This window comes from Pristis pectinata, chromosome 20 (genome assembly GCF_009764475.1).
Source record: "Pristis pectinata isolate sPriPec2 chromosome 20, sPriPec2.1.pri, whole genome shotgun sequence".
NCBI lineage: Eukaryota > Metazoa > Chordata > Chondrichthyes > Rhinopristiformes > Pristidae > Pristis > Pristis pectinata.
Window position 1 is genome coordinate 15,878,617 of NC_067424.1, and position 18,549 is coordinate 15,897,165.

The following is an 18,549-nucleotide window of genomic DNA, read 5'->3' on the forward strand; positions in this document are numbered from 1 at the left end:
TTGATATGTTGTAGGACTTATCACTGTATCCACCTTCAGGCCTCCAAAATCTCTGTGTTCCTCTAATTCTGGCTTCTTTTACAAGCCTGATTTTTATCACATACTCATACTAGCTGTGCCTTCATCTGCCTGAGTCCTCAGCTCTGCAATACCTTCCCCCAATCACTCCACCTCTCTTCCTTTGAACTGTCTTGTGATCCCCTTTCATAGTTCAATTGTAAACTTTATTTGATGACTTCTCCCATGAAATCCCTTGGGACATTTCACTACTCTAATGGCACTATACAAATGCAAGTCATTATTATGGCAGAGGCTTATGAGCTATTAAACGCAACAACGTTGTGCATCATTATTTTAGGTTGAAATAGACCTGCGGGGAAGGAGACAGTGGTACAAAATGAGAAAAGGCAAGTTATCGCTGATATTAGGAAATAGATCTTCATCCAGATGTGGAATAATAAGTCTAGCATTCTATAGACATTTCTCAGAATGATGGATAGATCATAGATTTCAATGCAAAAATAAATGTGAGATTAAATGACAACTGTCTTATCTCTGCAGATAAATATGAATTAGTTTGTTCATATGACAAAACTAATGCTTAAATATTACTCAAGACCGAAAAGGTAGTGATGGGAGTTAAAATGGCTGAGTACAATGGAGGGGTAAGCAGGAGACTTTGAGTGATTGGGAGCACTGGGTATGGGGGCTGAAAGAAACCTCAAAGGAAGGGTGACAGAATGATGAAGGAACTTGGAGAGGATAGAGGTTGACGAGGGAAGCTCCAAAGGGCAGGAGGTGCTTGGCATTTAGATGGTTACCTTTTATGAACTAAACTGGGTGCAAGATAGAAGCAGGTTGTTGGTGTTGCGATTATGGCTCGAGTTCTGATGTTAGCTTCACACCCTGAGAGACAGACGTGGAATGAAAGCCCTGTTTACATTTCATACATTTTTGAATAGAATACAACAGCAGCATTCAATCCCAAATTAGCCACATAAGGGGAGAAATTAATTTTCAGTCAGCAACACATTGTGCTCTGCTTCTGAAATTCTGTTGACTTCAATGCATTGAAACTGGAAGCAGCACTAACATGTAATTGTTTCTAAATTGAATGGTTAGGAATACCAATGACAAGTTTCTATCCTGACACAATTCTTGCAGGTTGAAAAGAGAGAGAAAAAGTAGAGGACATAGTTGATTTAACTTGATTGATGGTAGAAATTCCATTGAGGCTAAAAATCAAAATTTAACCTAATTATTGTATCCTCCACTATCACCATCCACAAAGTGAAATCAAGCCACCAGTACCACCTCACTACTGACACCACCCTATAAGATAGATATCTATTGATACATACTTTAGAAACTGTCCCATATCATCGCAGAGAGCTTCACAGCCAGGCCACTTGCATTCTCCATGTCCAAACAAAGGGTGAACACCAGTGGCTTCTTCATGTGATAAACTGGGGAAAATCAGGCAGAAATTAGTTACTACACACAAACAACATGGAAAATCCATCCACAAGCACGAACATCATATTGCATTATGAGAAAAGAATTCAAGCATTATATGAGTGACTTTACTACAGAAGCAGATTATTTGTCATTATGGGCTGCCTTGGGGATGCATGGACCTACAAGGGTCAAACAGAATGTGTTAATCCAGCTGCTGTGATTTTATCTCCTGTTATGAGCAGAAACAGGTCGATAATTGGAGACCACAAAATTTTGGTCCTAACATCCTAAATCCAAAATAGTTTCTGGTACATGTATCAGTATGTGAGTCAGGGAACTGATAGAGACTCTAGTAAAATCTTTAAAGAAACCATTTTTAAAGGCACGGTAGTGTAGCGGTTAGCGTAACGCTATTACAGTGCCAGTGACCCGGGTTCAATCCCATCCACTGTCTGTAAGGAGTTTGTACGTTCTCTCCGTGACTGAGAGGCTTTCTTCCGAGTGCTCCGGTTTCCTCCCACATTCCAAAGACGTATGGGTTGGGAAGTTGTGGGCATACTATGTTGGTGGTGGAAACATGGTGACACTTGTGGGCTGCCCCCGGGACACTCTACGCAAAAAAGATGCATTTCACTGTGTGTTTCGATGTATATGTGAGTAATAAAGACATCTTATCTTATATCTAAATGTTTTCCCAACAGTTTTGGTTTTCTTGTCCAGCACATATATAAAAACAATTTCAAACCTTGCACTCTGCCTCCTGATACTGACCCACTCTCACTTTCTTCCTCCCTTCCCATACACTCTCCGAATGAATTTATCCTTCAGCTCTCATTGGAGTTTCAACCTGAAATATTTGCTCAAACCTCTGGATTGTTGATCCCACAACTTTCTGTCTCAGAAGCAGGGCCACACCGGAGGGCAGCCAGTGACAAGTTGTATCTGAGCATTCAGGTGATGGGGGAGGAAATTAATGAGGAAGAAATAAAAAAATAAATTGTTTCTTTTTTAGGAATATCAATCCTGATGTTGCCATTATAAATATATTTAGGAAGTTTCCAAATCCCATGGGGCTGATTATGAAAATGACAGAATACACAGGACATATTTCTGAAAGAGAAAAATGAATGCTCAGAGCAGAATCTCTTCATCACAAACATTAGCCCTACCCTACCTGAAGTATTAACCTGTCTTTACAGCAGCTGATAGATCTGCAGTGTATTTCCAGAATGCTGATTTCCTGCACTTGTGCTTTCTTGCCCTACCTTATCACCAGCAGGATAGCCTCCCAGTGTGGCTGTCCCTCATAAGCATAAGGCTTCTGCTCACAGTTATTAATACAGTCACGGTTTATAAAATAGAGAAACAAAGGACTGCAGATGTTGGAATCTAGATGAAAAAACAACAAGATGCTGGAGGAACTCAACAGGTCAAGCAGCGTCCGTGGAGAAAAGCAGATGGTCAAGCTTGTGAGGCATAGATAGAGTAGATAGTCAGTATCTTTTTCCCAGGATTGAAATGTCTGGTACTAGAGGACATGTATTTAAAGTGAGAGGGGGAAGGTACAAAGGGTGGGGCAGGTTTTTTTACACAGAGAGTGGTGGGAGCCTACAATGCACTGCCAGGGGTGGTGGTAGAAGCAGATAGCATTGGAGCATTTAAGAGACTCTTAGATAGGCACATGAATATGCAGGGAAGGGAGGGAGATGGTTAATATGCAGGGAAGAGGGATTACATTAATTAGGAATCAATGGTTTAATTAGTTCAGCACAACATTGTCGGCCAAAGGGCCTGTCCTGTGCTGTACTGTTCTACGTTCTATATTCCATGTTTATTGTCAGCGGCTGGACTGAACAACAAATATTACGATACTTTCCTCATTAGGCAAGTTGTACAGTGAGAAGCTGAGGTCATTAATGCATATTATTTTGGGTATTATGAGTCAAATTATTTGCAGCATTTCACGGTTTGCCATTTCATTGTTGCGTACGGGAAGTCACTGAGGCTTTTTAATCAAAGAGAGTTAAGAACATTTCAACATCATACCTTGCCGGAGAGCAGTAGGCTGAGAAAGCTCGAGGCTCCACAGGGCTGCAGCTTTCCCATGGTGCAGGGTGCCACTGACTACATGCACATTGCTTTACAGGTGGCACATATTAAATCTGCCCCGACCTTCAGCTGGTGTATGGCTGACCACAGGCAGTGACTCTATTGGCCATCCCACAATACATTGGTGACAGTCAATCCAATTCCTCCTTTGCTGTGCTTACTGAACTTGTGTAGATCAATGTCTGGGTGCTAAGGTGTAGGCTTTCCCTTTGCTATGCCCAAAGCAGAAAACAACCAATCTATAGAGTTATTCAGTCATAGGGGCAGTGTGGTCTTGGTGTCATCAGGTCAGTAAGACCACTGCGATCATGGATCAGTGGGAGGCTGGAGATTTTAGATAGTTGGATCTCTGAAAGTAATTATGTCAATGTGGTCATTTGGAGAGATTGGGTCAGTGTGACAACAGGCATCACGTCATGCACGGCCACTGGGATCATTGGGTCAGTCTGGTCACTGGTGTCATTAGGGTTATTAAGTCAATGTGGTCAATTTTATAAACCGCCTGTATCTTGAGAGTAGCACTTATGCTTCAGACAGACTGTGAATTCAAGTCCCACTCTAGAGACTTCAGCATATAATTTAGGCTGACACCACTGCAGTATTGAGGGAGTATTGAACTGTCACCAATGCCATCATTACAGGTGAAATGTTCAACCAAACACCACATTTTCCTACTCAGACAAAATGCATGATTGGAAGAAGGGAAGTGTCTTGGACTGACATTTAATTATTACCACAAAAACTGACTAGATGGTCACTCATCAAATGATTGTGTGTGGGAGGCAAAAGGCCCATATTACAGGGACATGAACATTCTATATGGATACATGTTTGTTTCCTCTCTTATGTTTGCCTCCAACAACCAGGGAAACCATGTAACCTAATCACTCCCTGAGACACAGAGATAAATTGCCTTTCAAGAACAGTCGGAGCATAGCTCCCTGTCTTGGAAGATATAAACAGCAGCAGGGATACACATGTCAGCTTTGCTATTAGGGAAAGTGCTACAGACCAGAAATGATCCTTGCATTGAGGTCTGATCCCTTGCATGCAGGCAAGGTATGTGCATGATCTGCTGCGCTCTATGCTGACAGGTTTAGTGAGGTTACCTGTCCTGGAGATTGTGACCATTGTCTATACCAGGAGCATAAACTGCATCTGAAAATCAAAAGCCACCTTCTGTGGTCATGCACTAATATTATGAAGCCTAAACTTAATTTCAGTTAATTGAGAATTGAGAATCAAAGTGATATTTGGGCTTTGGAGGGCACTGAAACAATAGCAGAAAATGGCCTGGGGTACAGAATGTGCTCATTTGGTTAGCACTATCAGTGCCAGTGTCCTGTGACTAACAATACTGAGAAATGATAGGGCGGCACGGTAGCGTAAGGGCGGCATGGTAGCGTAGCGGATAGCGTGACGTTATTACAGCCCCAGCGATCGGGGTTCAATTCCCTTCGCTGTCTGTAAGGAGTTTGTACGTTCTCCCTGTGACTGCGTGGGTTTCCTCCGGGTGCTCCGGTTTCCTCCCACATTCCAAAGACATATGGGTAGGTTAACATGGGTTTAAATGGGCGATGCAGACTTGTTGGGCCAGAAGGGCCTATTACCGTGCTGTAAATAAAGTCTAAAGTTTAAAAGTTTAAAATCTCTCATTGCCACCATGGACATTTTTGACATTGAGACTGACAGACGTTTATTGGGTAGAGATAACCTGGAAAATGGATGAAGAACAGGCAAGTGGAGTTGAGATCAGCCATGATCTTAATGAATATTGGAATAAGGTAGAGTGTAAACTTTTCTCACAAACTGATGCTGAACAAGAATTACAGAAAATTTGTATGATACATCTGGCTAGGTCTTTATTCACAAGTCAGAAACTTTTTTGGTTGGCAGTACCTTTCTCTCTTTGGAGTGTGGATGGAATTTTGTCCATTCAGCAAGGAATGATGGGGTATTGATGGTGAGATCTTGGGGGTGAGGAAGGAGCTAGAAGTGGAGCTGTTGGTTGAGAGGTCAAGGCTTTCACTCTTCGGGGTGTCCTCCATGCTTTGTACACTTGTCATTTCTTTCCACATTTGCTGAAAGTCTGCCGGACACATTGCTGTGAATGACAACAGAGAGTCAATTCGAGATACTAGCATTAAAGCAATGCAATCCTGCACTTTTACAGCACTGTTAATACAATAACATGTCCTAAGTTGTTTTACAGGAGTTCTACCAAATAAATTTGACACTGAATCACATCAAACGGGAGATCAATATCTTGGCCAAAGAATAATGAATTTAGGGAAGGTGGTACAGATGGAGAGGGAGGTAGAGGGATGGAATTATATGGGAAAGGAATTCCAGAGTTTGGGGGCATGGTACAATAAGGGATGATGCCAATGGTACTGCACCAGAAATTTGGGATGCACAAGAGGCTAAAACTGAGGAGTGCAGAGATTGTAGGGCTGGAAGAAGATTCAGAGAAAATGAAGGGGGTGAGACTGTGTTGGGATCTGAATGCAAGATGCAGTAGGTATCTAAGCTTCTCCAAAGTGCTTATGGCATTTACTTTACACCATCAAATGCAAGACCTTGTATGTTTAATATTAAACCAACATCAGTCACAATGCGTCAGTGGTTAAACACATTGTACAAAATAGCCTGGGTCTTGTGGAGCATAATATGAAGAAAACCCTGCTGTATTACTCTAGTGAACGTAAATTGTGACAATGGTCTTGGCAATTGCAACTGACCACCTGTAACTTTCCTTCAGATAAATAGGATAAAAAACATCCATTTCTGCTTAAATTTCTCATATATTTCCCTCTAGTTAATACCCATAATACTTGTGATGTGTCTTGAATGATATCTACATTTTGAAGACTTTCCTCCCATAACTCCTCAGAGGAGAGGAAGTCTTTCTGGAAATATTGTTTGCCTCGCCTGGTCTAGACTTAGAACACTCATTGTTTTTTTATCAAAATGGTGAAAATATTCCCCTCAAGAGCTAACCATAACTAGCTGCCAATCTTTGGTTGCACATGCAAGTTGCCATTCTACCCTTGGGAAGCCTGATATGGAGTATGGACCAAACCTTTGCATTTATCATGAGGAATTTATCAGGAACAGGCTCTGTGGCTGATTTTATTCCATGCCTGTTAGAGGCATCAAGACTAAAGGTTGAACGTATATTACTCTAGCCAAGATTAGTTAATGCAGCATACATTTGAAAAGAGGGTCATTATCTGGCTGAACAAATTCTTGATGATTTCCCAATGATGAGCTGGTTGGTAAGTTAAGTGGCCACAGTGAATTACCCTCAATGTCAGCAAGTCGTTGAATTGGGAGAGGGGGTAGTTGATAAGAATGTGGGGAGAATAAAATGGGATCAGTATAGGATAAATGTGTGCTTGATGGTCAATGTGGACTCAGTGGGCTAATAGGCCAGTTTCCATGCCAATGGACTCTGTGTCATCAAATAACTTTTTACCTCCAGTCACATTGACCAGACAAACAGTCATTCTCCCATCTCCAATTATTTAAAAACTAATCAACAAAAGCATTCAAAAAAAATTGAAAGACCTTCTCCCCCCAATGATCCATTAATTTTTTCCCTAAAGCAGAGTCCAGAAGATTAATCTCACATTTCAAAGAATTCCAGACTAGTCGTGAGATTACAGGGAATAGATCTCAACATAGCGTGGAGGGAAGTGGGGGGTGGCAAAACAGAGAAGAAAGTCTTGCATTTTTATAGTACCTTTCACAGCCCTTTTGGAACTACCTAGGTGCTTTACACCAAATGAAGTACTTACCAAGTGTAGTCACTGTTGTAATGTAGGAAATTTGGAAGCTAATTTGTGCACAGCAAGCTCTCATAAACAACAAAATGATAAAGACCAAATGATCTCATTTTCTGTAGCAGTGAAGTTTTTAAATTACTTTTAGAGAGGGAAGGATTTTGAGAGTTCTGAGAGCTAGAATTGAGCAATTAGTGAGGGTACAGGGAGGATCTGGCCATTAGTTGAGTTGTGACAGTGGCTGAATGGGTTCAGTATCTCTGTATGACACTAATTAGAGCTACATTACTTCCTGATAGTTACCAATGCAAGATCGGCCTGCACTTATTAAATCTAAAGGTTGAATCTCCTATTAGTCGCTAGTCTCCAGTTGTATCAAAATCATTAATTGTGACTTTTCTAGTGCAGATATAAATAATCAGTAATTGTTTTCAAAATATTGAGTTGGAGGAAATATTTTAATTAGACCACAACAAAGGGGAAAAAGAAACTATCTGAGGTGGTTTTTGTGTTGTTAAGACTGTAGCCTCAGGCTCCCAGCCTAACCCATCACTGCAGCCTTTGATTGAATGAAAAATAGTGGTGGCAAGACGCGTTTGGGGATACAGGCGCTGCCTAATTTAACATATCAAGAGGAATCGTTAAAAGAACAGAGCTTAAAGTGGAAATTAGAAGCATGAGAATGTGGGTCAATTGCTATCATTGCCAACGTCTGACGAATTGTGCATTCTCCCTTTGACAAAAAGCACCTCAAGAGCCAATTTGAATTGGTCCTTGCTTTTAAAAAAATTGATAAACATATAAAAAGTTAATTCCATGATGGAAACTTCAGGTTATTTCTGGACAAAAGAGCCAACGTGGGCTCAATGACCTTCCTCATTATCCTCAGAGGTTGACATGATTGCGAGATGCATTTGTTGGCCTGGACTGAGTGTCCAGAACAGAGGCTAGTGTCTCTCCCTGTTGCTCTGGGACTGGATTTACATATGAACTTAGATCAGGTAATGGCATCAGATTTCTTTGCTGAATGACACTGGTGAGCAAATTGGGATTTTACAACAATCGGATAATCTTAGTGCCATCAATACTGATCTTGTTTTTCTTTATATCTGGATTTATTTTGAAAATCCATTTTAAATTCTCAATCTGCCACAATAAGGTTTAAACACAAATTTTTGGATCAATTAGTCATGTCTCTGGATTACTACACTAGAAAGCCAATCGATATGTATTTGATAATCTAGCTTGCACTACTTGGTCACATCAAGGCAGTGCAATGTGATAGCAACAGCCAAGTTTTATGGACAAGGCCCTCTTGAACCTCCAATGTGTTGAATGATGTCCCCTCTCCCTATTCTGCTGGTTAAAGTAAATATCAAAGGTCTAAGAAATCATCTGGCGAGTTCCCTTCAGCGTTCTGGCCAATGTTTATATAATCACCACCCAGTAAGCAGATTAGCTGGCCAATCAATCACTAAGCAAACTACAACTATGAACTTCCTTGTTTTTTGTGACGAGAAAGAAAAAGTATTCTGGCTATAGACCAAACAGTGGGGAAGAAAATCAAGGATCAAAAAGAAACAAGCATCACAGAGATAGATGATAATCGCCCACCAAATGTGGAATTAGTGGTGCACAACTGCTTGTGTTAAAATCTCATAGGGAAAACTTCCTGCGAAATGAACTTGGCCTAAACAAGTCTCAATTAGATTTACTTGAGGAAATCCTCAACTTCTTCTTCTTCTTAAATCAGTCCCTTTGGAACAAAGATGACCTGCTTCCACCTCTGGTTTTGTAGGTTATGAGCTGGCTCATGAAACCAATGCAGGAACCACAGACACTTCCATAGATTGAGCAGAAGGTTCCTGATGGTTTGTGAGATGGTCTACCCCTTCTTCTGTGTGCTCCTGATGCATAGCCTTGAGGATCTTAATACCATCCCAAATGTTCCTTTTCCACTTTAACTGGTTGTGCCAAAGGCTTCCACAAGCCAGTCAGGACGTTGCACTTCTTCAAGGATTCTTCAAGCACATCCTTGTGTCTATTTTCCTGCTGCCGCCTCCCACAACGAAGCTCAGAACAGAGTTTCTTCTTCATGAATCTTCTGTTACAGGCTGAAAGCTGGTCTGCAGTTAAACTGGTAGAGAGCACTGACCTTTTGGGTCTGTATAGCTGCATATACCGGTGCAACTGTGAGGCTTTGGTTTGAGCTGGGGATTGGAGGGATGGGAGTATAAACCTTCCAACCACTGACCCAGAGTTAGCTCTGAAGTCCCTGGAACTGTGGTGATTTCCATTGATTACTGAGGATTCCAATTCAAATCAGAAGAGTTCCTGAGTATGGAAATCAAACCTTGTAGGTCAGACTTTGGGGAAGTCAATTGCCTGTCCATGAGTAATTTATAGTCATTTTGTTGCACTAGAGTTGTTCAGGATAGAAAACAATCAGAATTTATATCTGCTCTTTTTTACCTACAGCATTGAAATCAGTGTAAAGCAAAGCCATAAAACTCTATTTATCCTTGTTGTAGACTGACCAAGCCTAGAATATGGGTGATGCAGTGATACAGCTCCAGGGATTCAAGTTAAGTCCTGACCTCTGGTGCTATCTGTTTGGGTTTGGCATGTTGTCCCTGTGATCGTGCAGGTTTCCTCTGGATGCTTCGGTTTCCTGCCACATCCCAAAGATGTGGAGGTTGGTAGATTAATTGGATACTGTAAGTTGCCCCTAGTGAATGGTAGAATCTTGGGGGGAGTTGATGTGAATGTGGGGAGAATAAAAATGTGATTAGTGTTGAATTAGGCCTTGTGTCTGTTTTCTGCTTATCTTGTGGCAGGCACAACTGTGGTAAGTGGAGTGAGACTGGGCCTTACCTTGTGCCAGGGTCTGTAGTGGTACTGTGGGTTGCCCAGGCTGCAGTGTCACGAGGCCCTGTCGTTGGAGATTTAGAAGATGTTGCTGTTGAAGCTGTTGCATTTGAAGAATCTGCTGCTGGAAGGCAAGCTGTTTGTTTCCCAACTGCTGCAGTTTGGAGAGAGAAAGAAGCCGTCAGAGTCTGCATTCCAGTAGCAGGCAAACATCAGAAGCAAAACACATGGATTCTCCCTCTTAAATGTGCTCAGAGCACCAGTGGTATCACCTTTTTCACCCTACAGTATCCTGGTTTGCCCTTCCTTCTAAAACTCCACAAGTAAATCCTTGTTGAATATCAGGCTATAGAAGGCATCAGGGCTAAACTTGTGTTCATAGACTTTCCAACAGGGAGTCACTGGATAGCTATCAAGAAACTCCTTAGATCCCAGTAGCTCTTGTCTTGGCTGAAATCAGCTAAGATAAACTGAGCCAAGGACTCTATTCTGTGGGGGTCACTACCATGTTAGATTGTATAATGATCCATTAATCTGTCAGAGTGTGGCTTGTATACTCAATGCTAACATTTGCAATAACTACCACTATTATTAACATAAAACTGCAGTAATATTACTTAGGATTAAGTTCAATTCCCATGTTTAACTCTTTCCTCACTGAAGAGCTCTGAATGGTGTAGATGGAGCTCATGCCTTTGCAAGACAATGGTTAGAGACAGTAAACATCTTGAGTGCTCTGTTATCCAATTACTTCCTCTCACCAATACTATGTGCAGGGAGGGTGGAGAAATGCATAGCTCTGTGCCGGCAAATCATCTGGGATTGCTCACATATGATGAGTCTTTGGTTCTCTCAGCCCACCAACCAAGAACTCTGGGTTTAAGTGAAGCAGGTTGTGTCCTAGCAGAGGGATGCTGGGACCAGTAAGTGCATGATCCAAATTTCTGCACTTCTCTCACACTCCCACCCTCAAACAACCCCATCCCCACACTACTGGAGATGCAATAAGACACCATAGCAAGCACTGATGCAGCACTGCACTGTGCTAGGTGCCATATTTTGAAAGGGATGAATAGGATCTTCAACTGATTTGTTGTCTGCCCTCTCGAGTATGTGAAAAGATCTTATGACCACTGATGGAAGAAGGGCAAAGAGCTGAGTTCCACTTTGGTACTCTGGCCTGTATTGATCCATTATACAGCAACTTAAAAATAGATTGTCTCGTTGCTATTTACAGGAGCTTGCTGTGTGCAAGTTACATTACACCAGTGACCACAGTTCAGAAGTACTTGATGGGAGGATTGCACAGGTATGGCAGAGGGGAGGAGGGAGAGTTGGAATGTGAGGCAGGAGACTCCCAACATATGAGGATCAGAAAAGGAATCTTACAATCTCCTCCCTGCTCATCAAACCCTCCCATTCCCCCCCCCACCCCCCACCTAACAAAACTAAAAAAAAGTCCCAGTCTATAAAGCCACTGCTGGTTGCAGTTCCTGTTCCTGTTTCTTGACCTGGTGGGGAGACCAGAGTCGCTTCCTGATTGTTTCTTAATAGTGCCAAATCTACTGTTCATTATTCTCTGCATAAAACTTCTTCCTAATGGCTTGTCAGCATTATTTTTTATGAATATAGGATTTGAGCTTTCATACATTTTAAACTAAGGATGTACAGATTTTTTTTGTGAAGTTCTGCTTTTGTGGTGATGGCTTCACTAACGAGCAGCCCTCTGTGGCCTATTAACATAGTCCCCAGCGATGTGTTAGTAAACCAGGATACCAAGGCACAGCCCAGCTGCTTGAACCCTGTCACAGCTCTGACACATCTTATCTGAATGTATTAAATATGAATACATTACCAATGGGTCCCTACACTAACATATATTAGGAAGAAATCTCCAGGCTGGGCTCCTCGCAAAATGAGAATTGAACAAAGCTGCCATTTCCAATATAGGCATGCACTGAATTGCAGAAAGTGATTTTAAATTGTTTGGCTCTCTCACTTAGCCCAACTCCATCAATGGAACTGATTCCCTCTCTATCAGCAGTTTCAATCCCTGATTGAACAGGAATGTGAAGACAATATAGTGCTGTCCATGGAAGCACTGATGTGACACAATTCGGAGCTAGGCAGTAATCCAAAACTAAACTCTTTTAATATAAACATGAAATCAAATTAACACCTCCAGGGGTTCTCCCTCCACTCTCAGGCTCTGGATCTGAACTGGGTGATTTATACTTCTCCCATCTCCTTCTGCCTTGTGAAGAGTTGTTGCTTAGTTAATCTCAGAGAAAGGCTCAGTGCAATCAGTTCTAGCTGGTAACTCTGCCATTTAGCATTGCCAATCCAATGGGATTGTTCTGGTATTAATAAGTATTGAAGAGTAAACATATGCAAAAAGTTATAGGGGACAATAAATATCAACAGTAATTTTTTTAAAAGATGTGCAATTGATCACAAGGATCAGCAAGAATACTGTAATTTGGGAGGACTGAAGTCAGACCTTTGGGATGAGCTGTATGCATGTTAAAAGATCCATTAATAGGTTTTCTGCTCAGTGATAAAAACCAATGTATCTTTATTAAAAAGACCAAGGGCCAGACAGTGTGATTAGTCTACCTTTTTGGCTGACATCAATACAATGGGCTGACTGGTCTCCTTCTGTGGCATATGATTCTGTTATTCATAATATAATATCACAGAATTTTTACTTAAAAATTGTTTATTCAAATTTACTGTTATGCTTACTCAAACTTAAAATTAGCCCCAAAGCCTCCCAAACAAATGAGGATGGGTTGGACTTTAACCCGATTGGGCGAGTGGAATCAGAGCACATGGAACAGTGAGACTGAGGGGGTGGTGGGGGAGCGTTGCAATACTTACTTCACCTGGAATGCACTGCCTGTGTTTGTATCCATTAGGGATTTAGAGATAGCTGAAGTAGATGCTTAAAGCATTCAGGGGCCTTGTGAAATGTGCATTTCAGATGCTAATACCTCAATATATCCTTGCATACATGGCCTGGATGTCAAAAGGAAGGCCTCTCCCTTTCCTGTCAGGTGGAAATGGGTCATTTATTACGATTGGTGAAAAGGCCCTTATCATAAGTCAGAAACGTCCATTGTGGGTCAGGTGCAGGTCAAGCATCCCGCACAGAGTGTCATTGCCTCCTCTACCCAGACCCCAACCATCCCTCCTGCTAGACCTACTTACTGTAAGCAGAATCAACACCAAACCCCCAAATGAACATAAGTTGACAATCCTGCTCAGTGACAACACAGCTGTGGCAGAGATACATTATTGGTGCAGTGCAGAGGGAACTGCCCTTTATATTGCAGGCTTTCAAACGAGAGCATGTGCAAAGTTAGGGGTGAGAGAAAAGTGCAAAGACTTAACCGTTGTAAAAGGCAGGTCTTCCCAAAAGTCAATGCTGTAGTCATAAACAACCAAAAATACATTGTGGAATACCTATGGTGGTATCTCCTGGGCTCCATTTGATAGCACCAAGACTAATGTACAGCAGGTTCCTGGTGCTGACTTCACAGTAAAATAGCTCTTTAAAGGAATGAACCCACTTGGTGCTTGTGCAGTTGACACCCAGAGCACAGTTGTTGAGGTGCCAATAACTGACAAAAAAACAGCCTGTGCTATTTCCAAGGTAAAAGTCGAGGCTGATGTCCTCGGCACTCTCCGGCTTTTCCAGTAGGACACTGCCTTGCCTTTGGAGCAGGCTCTGAGCAACAAAACTAGGCATTACTTAAGGTCAGCCAAGGTGTGGCAGGAGAAGAACATGGCCCCCCTGCTACATCCACCAGGTATCACTGTCTGCGACCCAAGCGGCTGTCCTTTCACACTTGGGCACTGCTCCTCACACCCAGCACTAATCCTTCCAAGCCCAGTGGACCTAAGGTTGAACTAATTGGGAATATAGGAACCCACCAACTTGTGTTTGAGTGCAGACACTTGCAGCAAACTGTGAGTAAGTCATGTCTCATTAGAGGGCTCATATTTCCTTCTTAATAACAGTTATGTTATAGATGAAATATTCATTTAATTGTAGTAGTTTTAATTAAGTGCTTGGTGGTACTTTGACATTGTGAGCCTCTGTTCTTTCTTTAACTTGTGCTGAAACTGTGCTTGGAGTGTTTGATAGGATAGCTCTGAGGGAATTTGATTCTATATTGAACTGTGTAGTACCTGCTTGAAATGTTTGATAGAACAGTTCAGAGGAAGCTCTTTTCTCTGCCTAACTATGCTTTAAGTGCCCTGGGAGCATTTGATAGAATGGTACAGAGAGGGCTTTAGTCTCTTTCTAACCTGTGCTATACTTGTCCTGGGAGTGTTTGATAAGGTGATGCAGAGAGGGCTTTATGAACATTGAATTTTCCAATTCCAGATGACCCACTCACCCCCGTGTTCTTTTCCCACTCCCACCAGTCCACCCAAGTTCTGTCCACGTTGACTGTCCATTTCCCTCCATAGATGCTGCCTGACCCGTTGAATTCTTCCAGCATTTCGTGTGTTGCTCCAGATCTCCAGCATCTGCAGTCTCTTGTGTCTCCCGGGTTCCCTTTCCCTTTGTTCACGTTTCCATCCCTTCCCCCTCCACACCACACCCCCCACCATTACCTAGACTCTCCCCCACCTGGTCCATCTGACCATCACCCACATACCTATCCACCTGGGTTTCTCCTCCCTTGGTTCGCCTTTCCTATCTCTGCCTCCATCAGGTTCCATTTGCCCATCATCCCACTGTTACCCGGCTCCATCTATCACCTACCAGCTTCTGTCTCACCCCTCTCCCTCCCTCTCACTTCTATGTACTGGCTATCTTTCCTCTGCACTCTCAGTCCTGATGCAGGGTCTCGCCTCCACAGATGCTGCTTTACTCGAGTTTTTGCAGCAGTTTGTTTTTTGCTCCAGATTCCAGCATCCACAGTTCCTTCTTTCTCTAGAGCTTGGCGCTGTATGTGCTCCAGGCTGTACTTTGTCCTGAGAGTGTTTGATAGGATAGTGTAAGATCATAAGACATAGGAGCAGAATTAGGCCATTCGGCCCATCGAGTCTGCTCTGCCATTCGATCATGGCTGATTTATCTTTCCCTCTCAAACCCATTTTCCTGCCTTCTCCCCATAACCTTTGACACCCTTACTAATCAAGAACCAATCAACCTCTGCTTTAGATATACCCAATGACTTGGCCTCCACAGCCATCCATGGCGATGAATTCCACAGATTCACCATCCTCTGGCTAAAGAAATTCCTCCTCATCTCTGTTCTAAAGGGACATCCTGCTATTCTGAGGCTGTGTCCTCTGGTCCCAGACTCTCCCACTACTGGAAACATCCTCTCCACATCCATTCTATCCAGGCCTTTCAATATTCGGTAGGTTTCAATGAGATCCCCCCTCATCCTTCTAATCTCCAGCGAGTACAGGCCCAGGGCCATCAAACACTCCTCATACATTAAATGTAGAGGGGGCTTTACTGTCTATCTAATCCATGCTGTAGTTGTCCTGGGAGTGCTTAATGGGCCAATGTTGAGGGAGTTATACGCCACATCCAACCTATGATGTACCTGCCCCATAAGCGTTTGATAGCCCAGTGTAAATGGAGCTTCACTCTGTATTTAATCCATCCTATACTTGCCCTGGAAACATTTGATGCTTGGGTGCCTGAAACTCAATAACATCCCTCACCCTAAGGCTAATAAAATTCACATGCAATAAAGAAAGTTTTTTTTAAATCTGGCCTACTTCAACTTATGCTCTGCAATCACCCATTCCTTTCAATAACCACAAACTCTCCGAGGTAAATCAAAAGCTGTCAAAGATATCAGCCTGAAATGGCAGCACAGAACTTGCACAGTATTAAGTGATAAGGTCCAGAAATGTTACGGTGATAAAGGATACTGCAGAGTTCAGTACTGGGAGGAATGATAAACACCTCTTTGATGTACTCAATGAAATATGGGCTGTATCACCCTGGCAGATGAGATCTTTAGAAGCTGAAGAAGTAAGGAAATGGTTCTTGATCCAAATCTGCAATGTGGCCAAACTGCTTATAAACCAACACAGACAGGAATTCCCAGGAGAGGGAAAGGGGTCAAGGCCATTTCCTTGGAGGGAGTGTAATACATTTGAAGATGCTGGGTGTTCGCTGATGGGCTTCACTCCTTTAACACGTTTTGTCTGTATTCTGTTTACATTAGATGCAGTTCAGTGACTAAAGCTAGCGGGGTAACAGGCTTGTCAGGTTGATTTATGAGCACATCAACCCAAGTTTCTGTGTATCGTACAAGACTGACAGCGGCAGTTCATTAAATCTGGGTCCTGAGTGACTCAGAACTTGGCGTCAGACCTGCTGCTTAAACGTCAACTTTAACCCTCTGAAATACACCACTTGTTTTTCAATTTTTTCCTTCCTCTCCTGAAGCTACTGACTCTTGTGATAATTCCACAGGTGCCAGGAGTTTCCTTTTCAGTCACCCAGGTGGCTCATCTTGTGAGAACTTTGAGAATGTGTGTCTGTGGGCTGAACCACAGAGAAGGAGTTGAACAAGCATTCTGATTACTGCACTGGTTATCCAGGGATCATAAGTTCACAACCAGGAGACACCTTAAAGCATTTTGCAGCCAGTAAAATACTTCTTGGAGTGAAGTCACTGTTGTAGTGAAGTATGGCTGTGAATTGTACACAGCAGGGCTCCACAAACACTAAAGCAGTAGCCTGCACTTTATAGGTCTTGGTTCGAAGATAAATACTATCCTGGATAGACCCAGGAGAACTGCACTGCTCTTTTTTTGGTGCCATGGGAACCCTTACATCTATTTGGTTTCACATACAAATGGCTCTGACAATGAAGCATTCCCTCAGGATTGCACTGGTTTATGTGCTTTTGTCTCTGGAATGGAACCTCAACTGACTTGAAGACAACAATTCTACCCATGAGTACAGCCTTGGCATTGGGTATAAAAGTTGGGACATCATGTCACAGCTGTACAAAACATTGGGTTAGGCCACACATGGGGAACTTCTCTGCACCACACTATAGGACATAATTAAGGTAGAGAGGGTGCAGAAAAGATTCACAAGGATGTTGACTGGATTGGGGGGCTTGAGTTATCAGGAAAGAAGGATAAACTAGGCCTTTTTTCCCTGGACCGAAGGAGGCTGAGAGATGACATGATAGAAATATATAAAATTATGAGAGGCATAGACAGGGTAGATAGCCAGTGTCTGTTTCCCATGGAAGCGTTGTCTAAAACTACAGTGCATAGGTTTAACGTGAGAGGCAGCAGGTTTAAAGGGGTTCTGAAGGGTGAATTTTTCACACAAAGAGTAGTTGGAATCTGGAATGAGTTGCCAGAAGAGATGGTGGGGGCAGGAACAGTAACAACATTTAAGAGGCATCTGGACAGGTACTTGAATAAGCAGGGCATAGAGAGATATGGAACTAATGCAGCAAGTGGGATTAGTATAGATAGGCATGATGGTCAGCATGGACACAGTGGGCCAAAGTGCCTGTTTCTATGCTGCACAACTCTATGACTCTGTGAGTGACCCAATGAGCCACTCCGATGAAATCTCAAGGAAACTAGGAAGGGGGGGCTTAAATGTCAGACTTCCCAACAATAGTTAAATTTCAAAACTGATTTGAAATAGTTAGCAAATGGATCCCATTTCTACTCATCCTCTCTGCACACAAAATTTCCAGCATGGATCACTTACTGTTGGTCAGGAGAAGGAACCAAAGCTGACTTTCATCCCACCCCATGGTACCCAATTACAGCCAACAAAGAATAGGCATGACTCATTGATGCCACTGACTGGCTTCTTACCATGTTGGCAGGCAAGGCCCCAGTTGTTCTGATCTCTGGAATTTAGTTCCTTTTGTCTTCCATGGGACAGAGGGCTTGAGAAAGTGTTTATCAGACTGGGACCATTGGTATGCTATCAAATATTGCCAATGCATTTCAGAGACTATGGGGATCAAAGAGTTATGGGGATAGGGTGAGAAAGTGGAGGTGAGGCTAGAAATCTTATTGAATAACAGAGAAACCTCAAGGGTCTGTCTAGTCTGTTCTGCTCCTATTTCCTACAATCTTAAAAAGAACCTTTCAGTAATTTTCACTATGTACCATTAGAGAAAAACTGAAAATAAAATTGCAACATAAAAGCCCAAACCAGCCAAAGAGAAAACCTCTGATGTGACATCAAAGCAGCTGTTTTAATATTAGTGTGAAACATAAACTTGATGATAATCATTGAAGACCTCAATCATTCCACTTAACCAGCACAGGGATCCCTTAAACCAAAGTGAACTGCTCTTTG

At 42.4% G+C, this 18,549-nt stretch overlaps 1 protein-coding gene across 2 annotated transcripts in view; it reads right to left on the reverse strand.

The window, feature by feature from the left end:
- foxp4 (forkhead box P4) overlaps positions 1–18,549 on the reverse strand; it is a 310,618-nt gene that overhangs the window by 63,315 nt on the left and 228,754 nt on the right. For both annotated transcript variants that reach the window (XM_052034375.1, XM_052034376.1), the window contains exons 6-8: positions 10,227–10,374; positions 5,467–5,671; positions 1,362–1,466 (exon numbers count right to left, since the gene is read on the reverse strand). In XM_052034375.1, the coding sequence (XP_051890335.1) occupies positions 1,362–1,466; positions 5,467–5,671; positions 10,227–10,374 (458 nt within the window). The remainder of the gene's footprint in view (positions 1–1,361; positions 1,467–5,466; positions 5,672–10,226; positions 10,375–18,549) is intronic.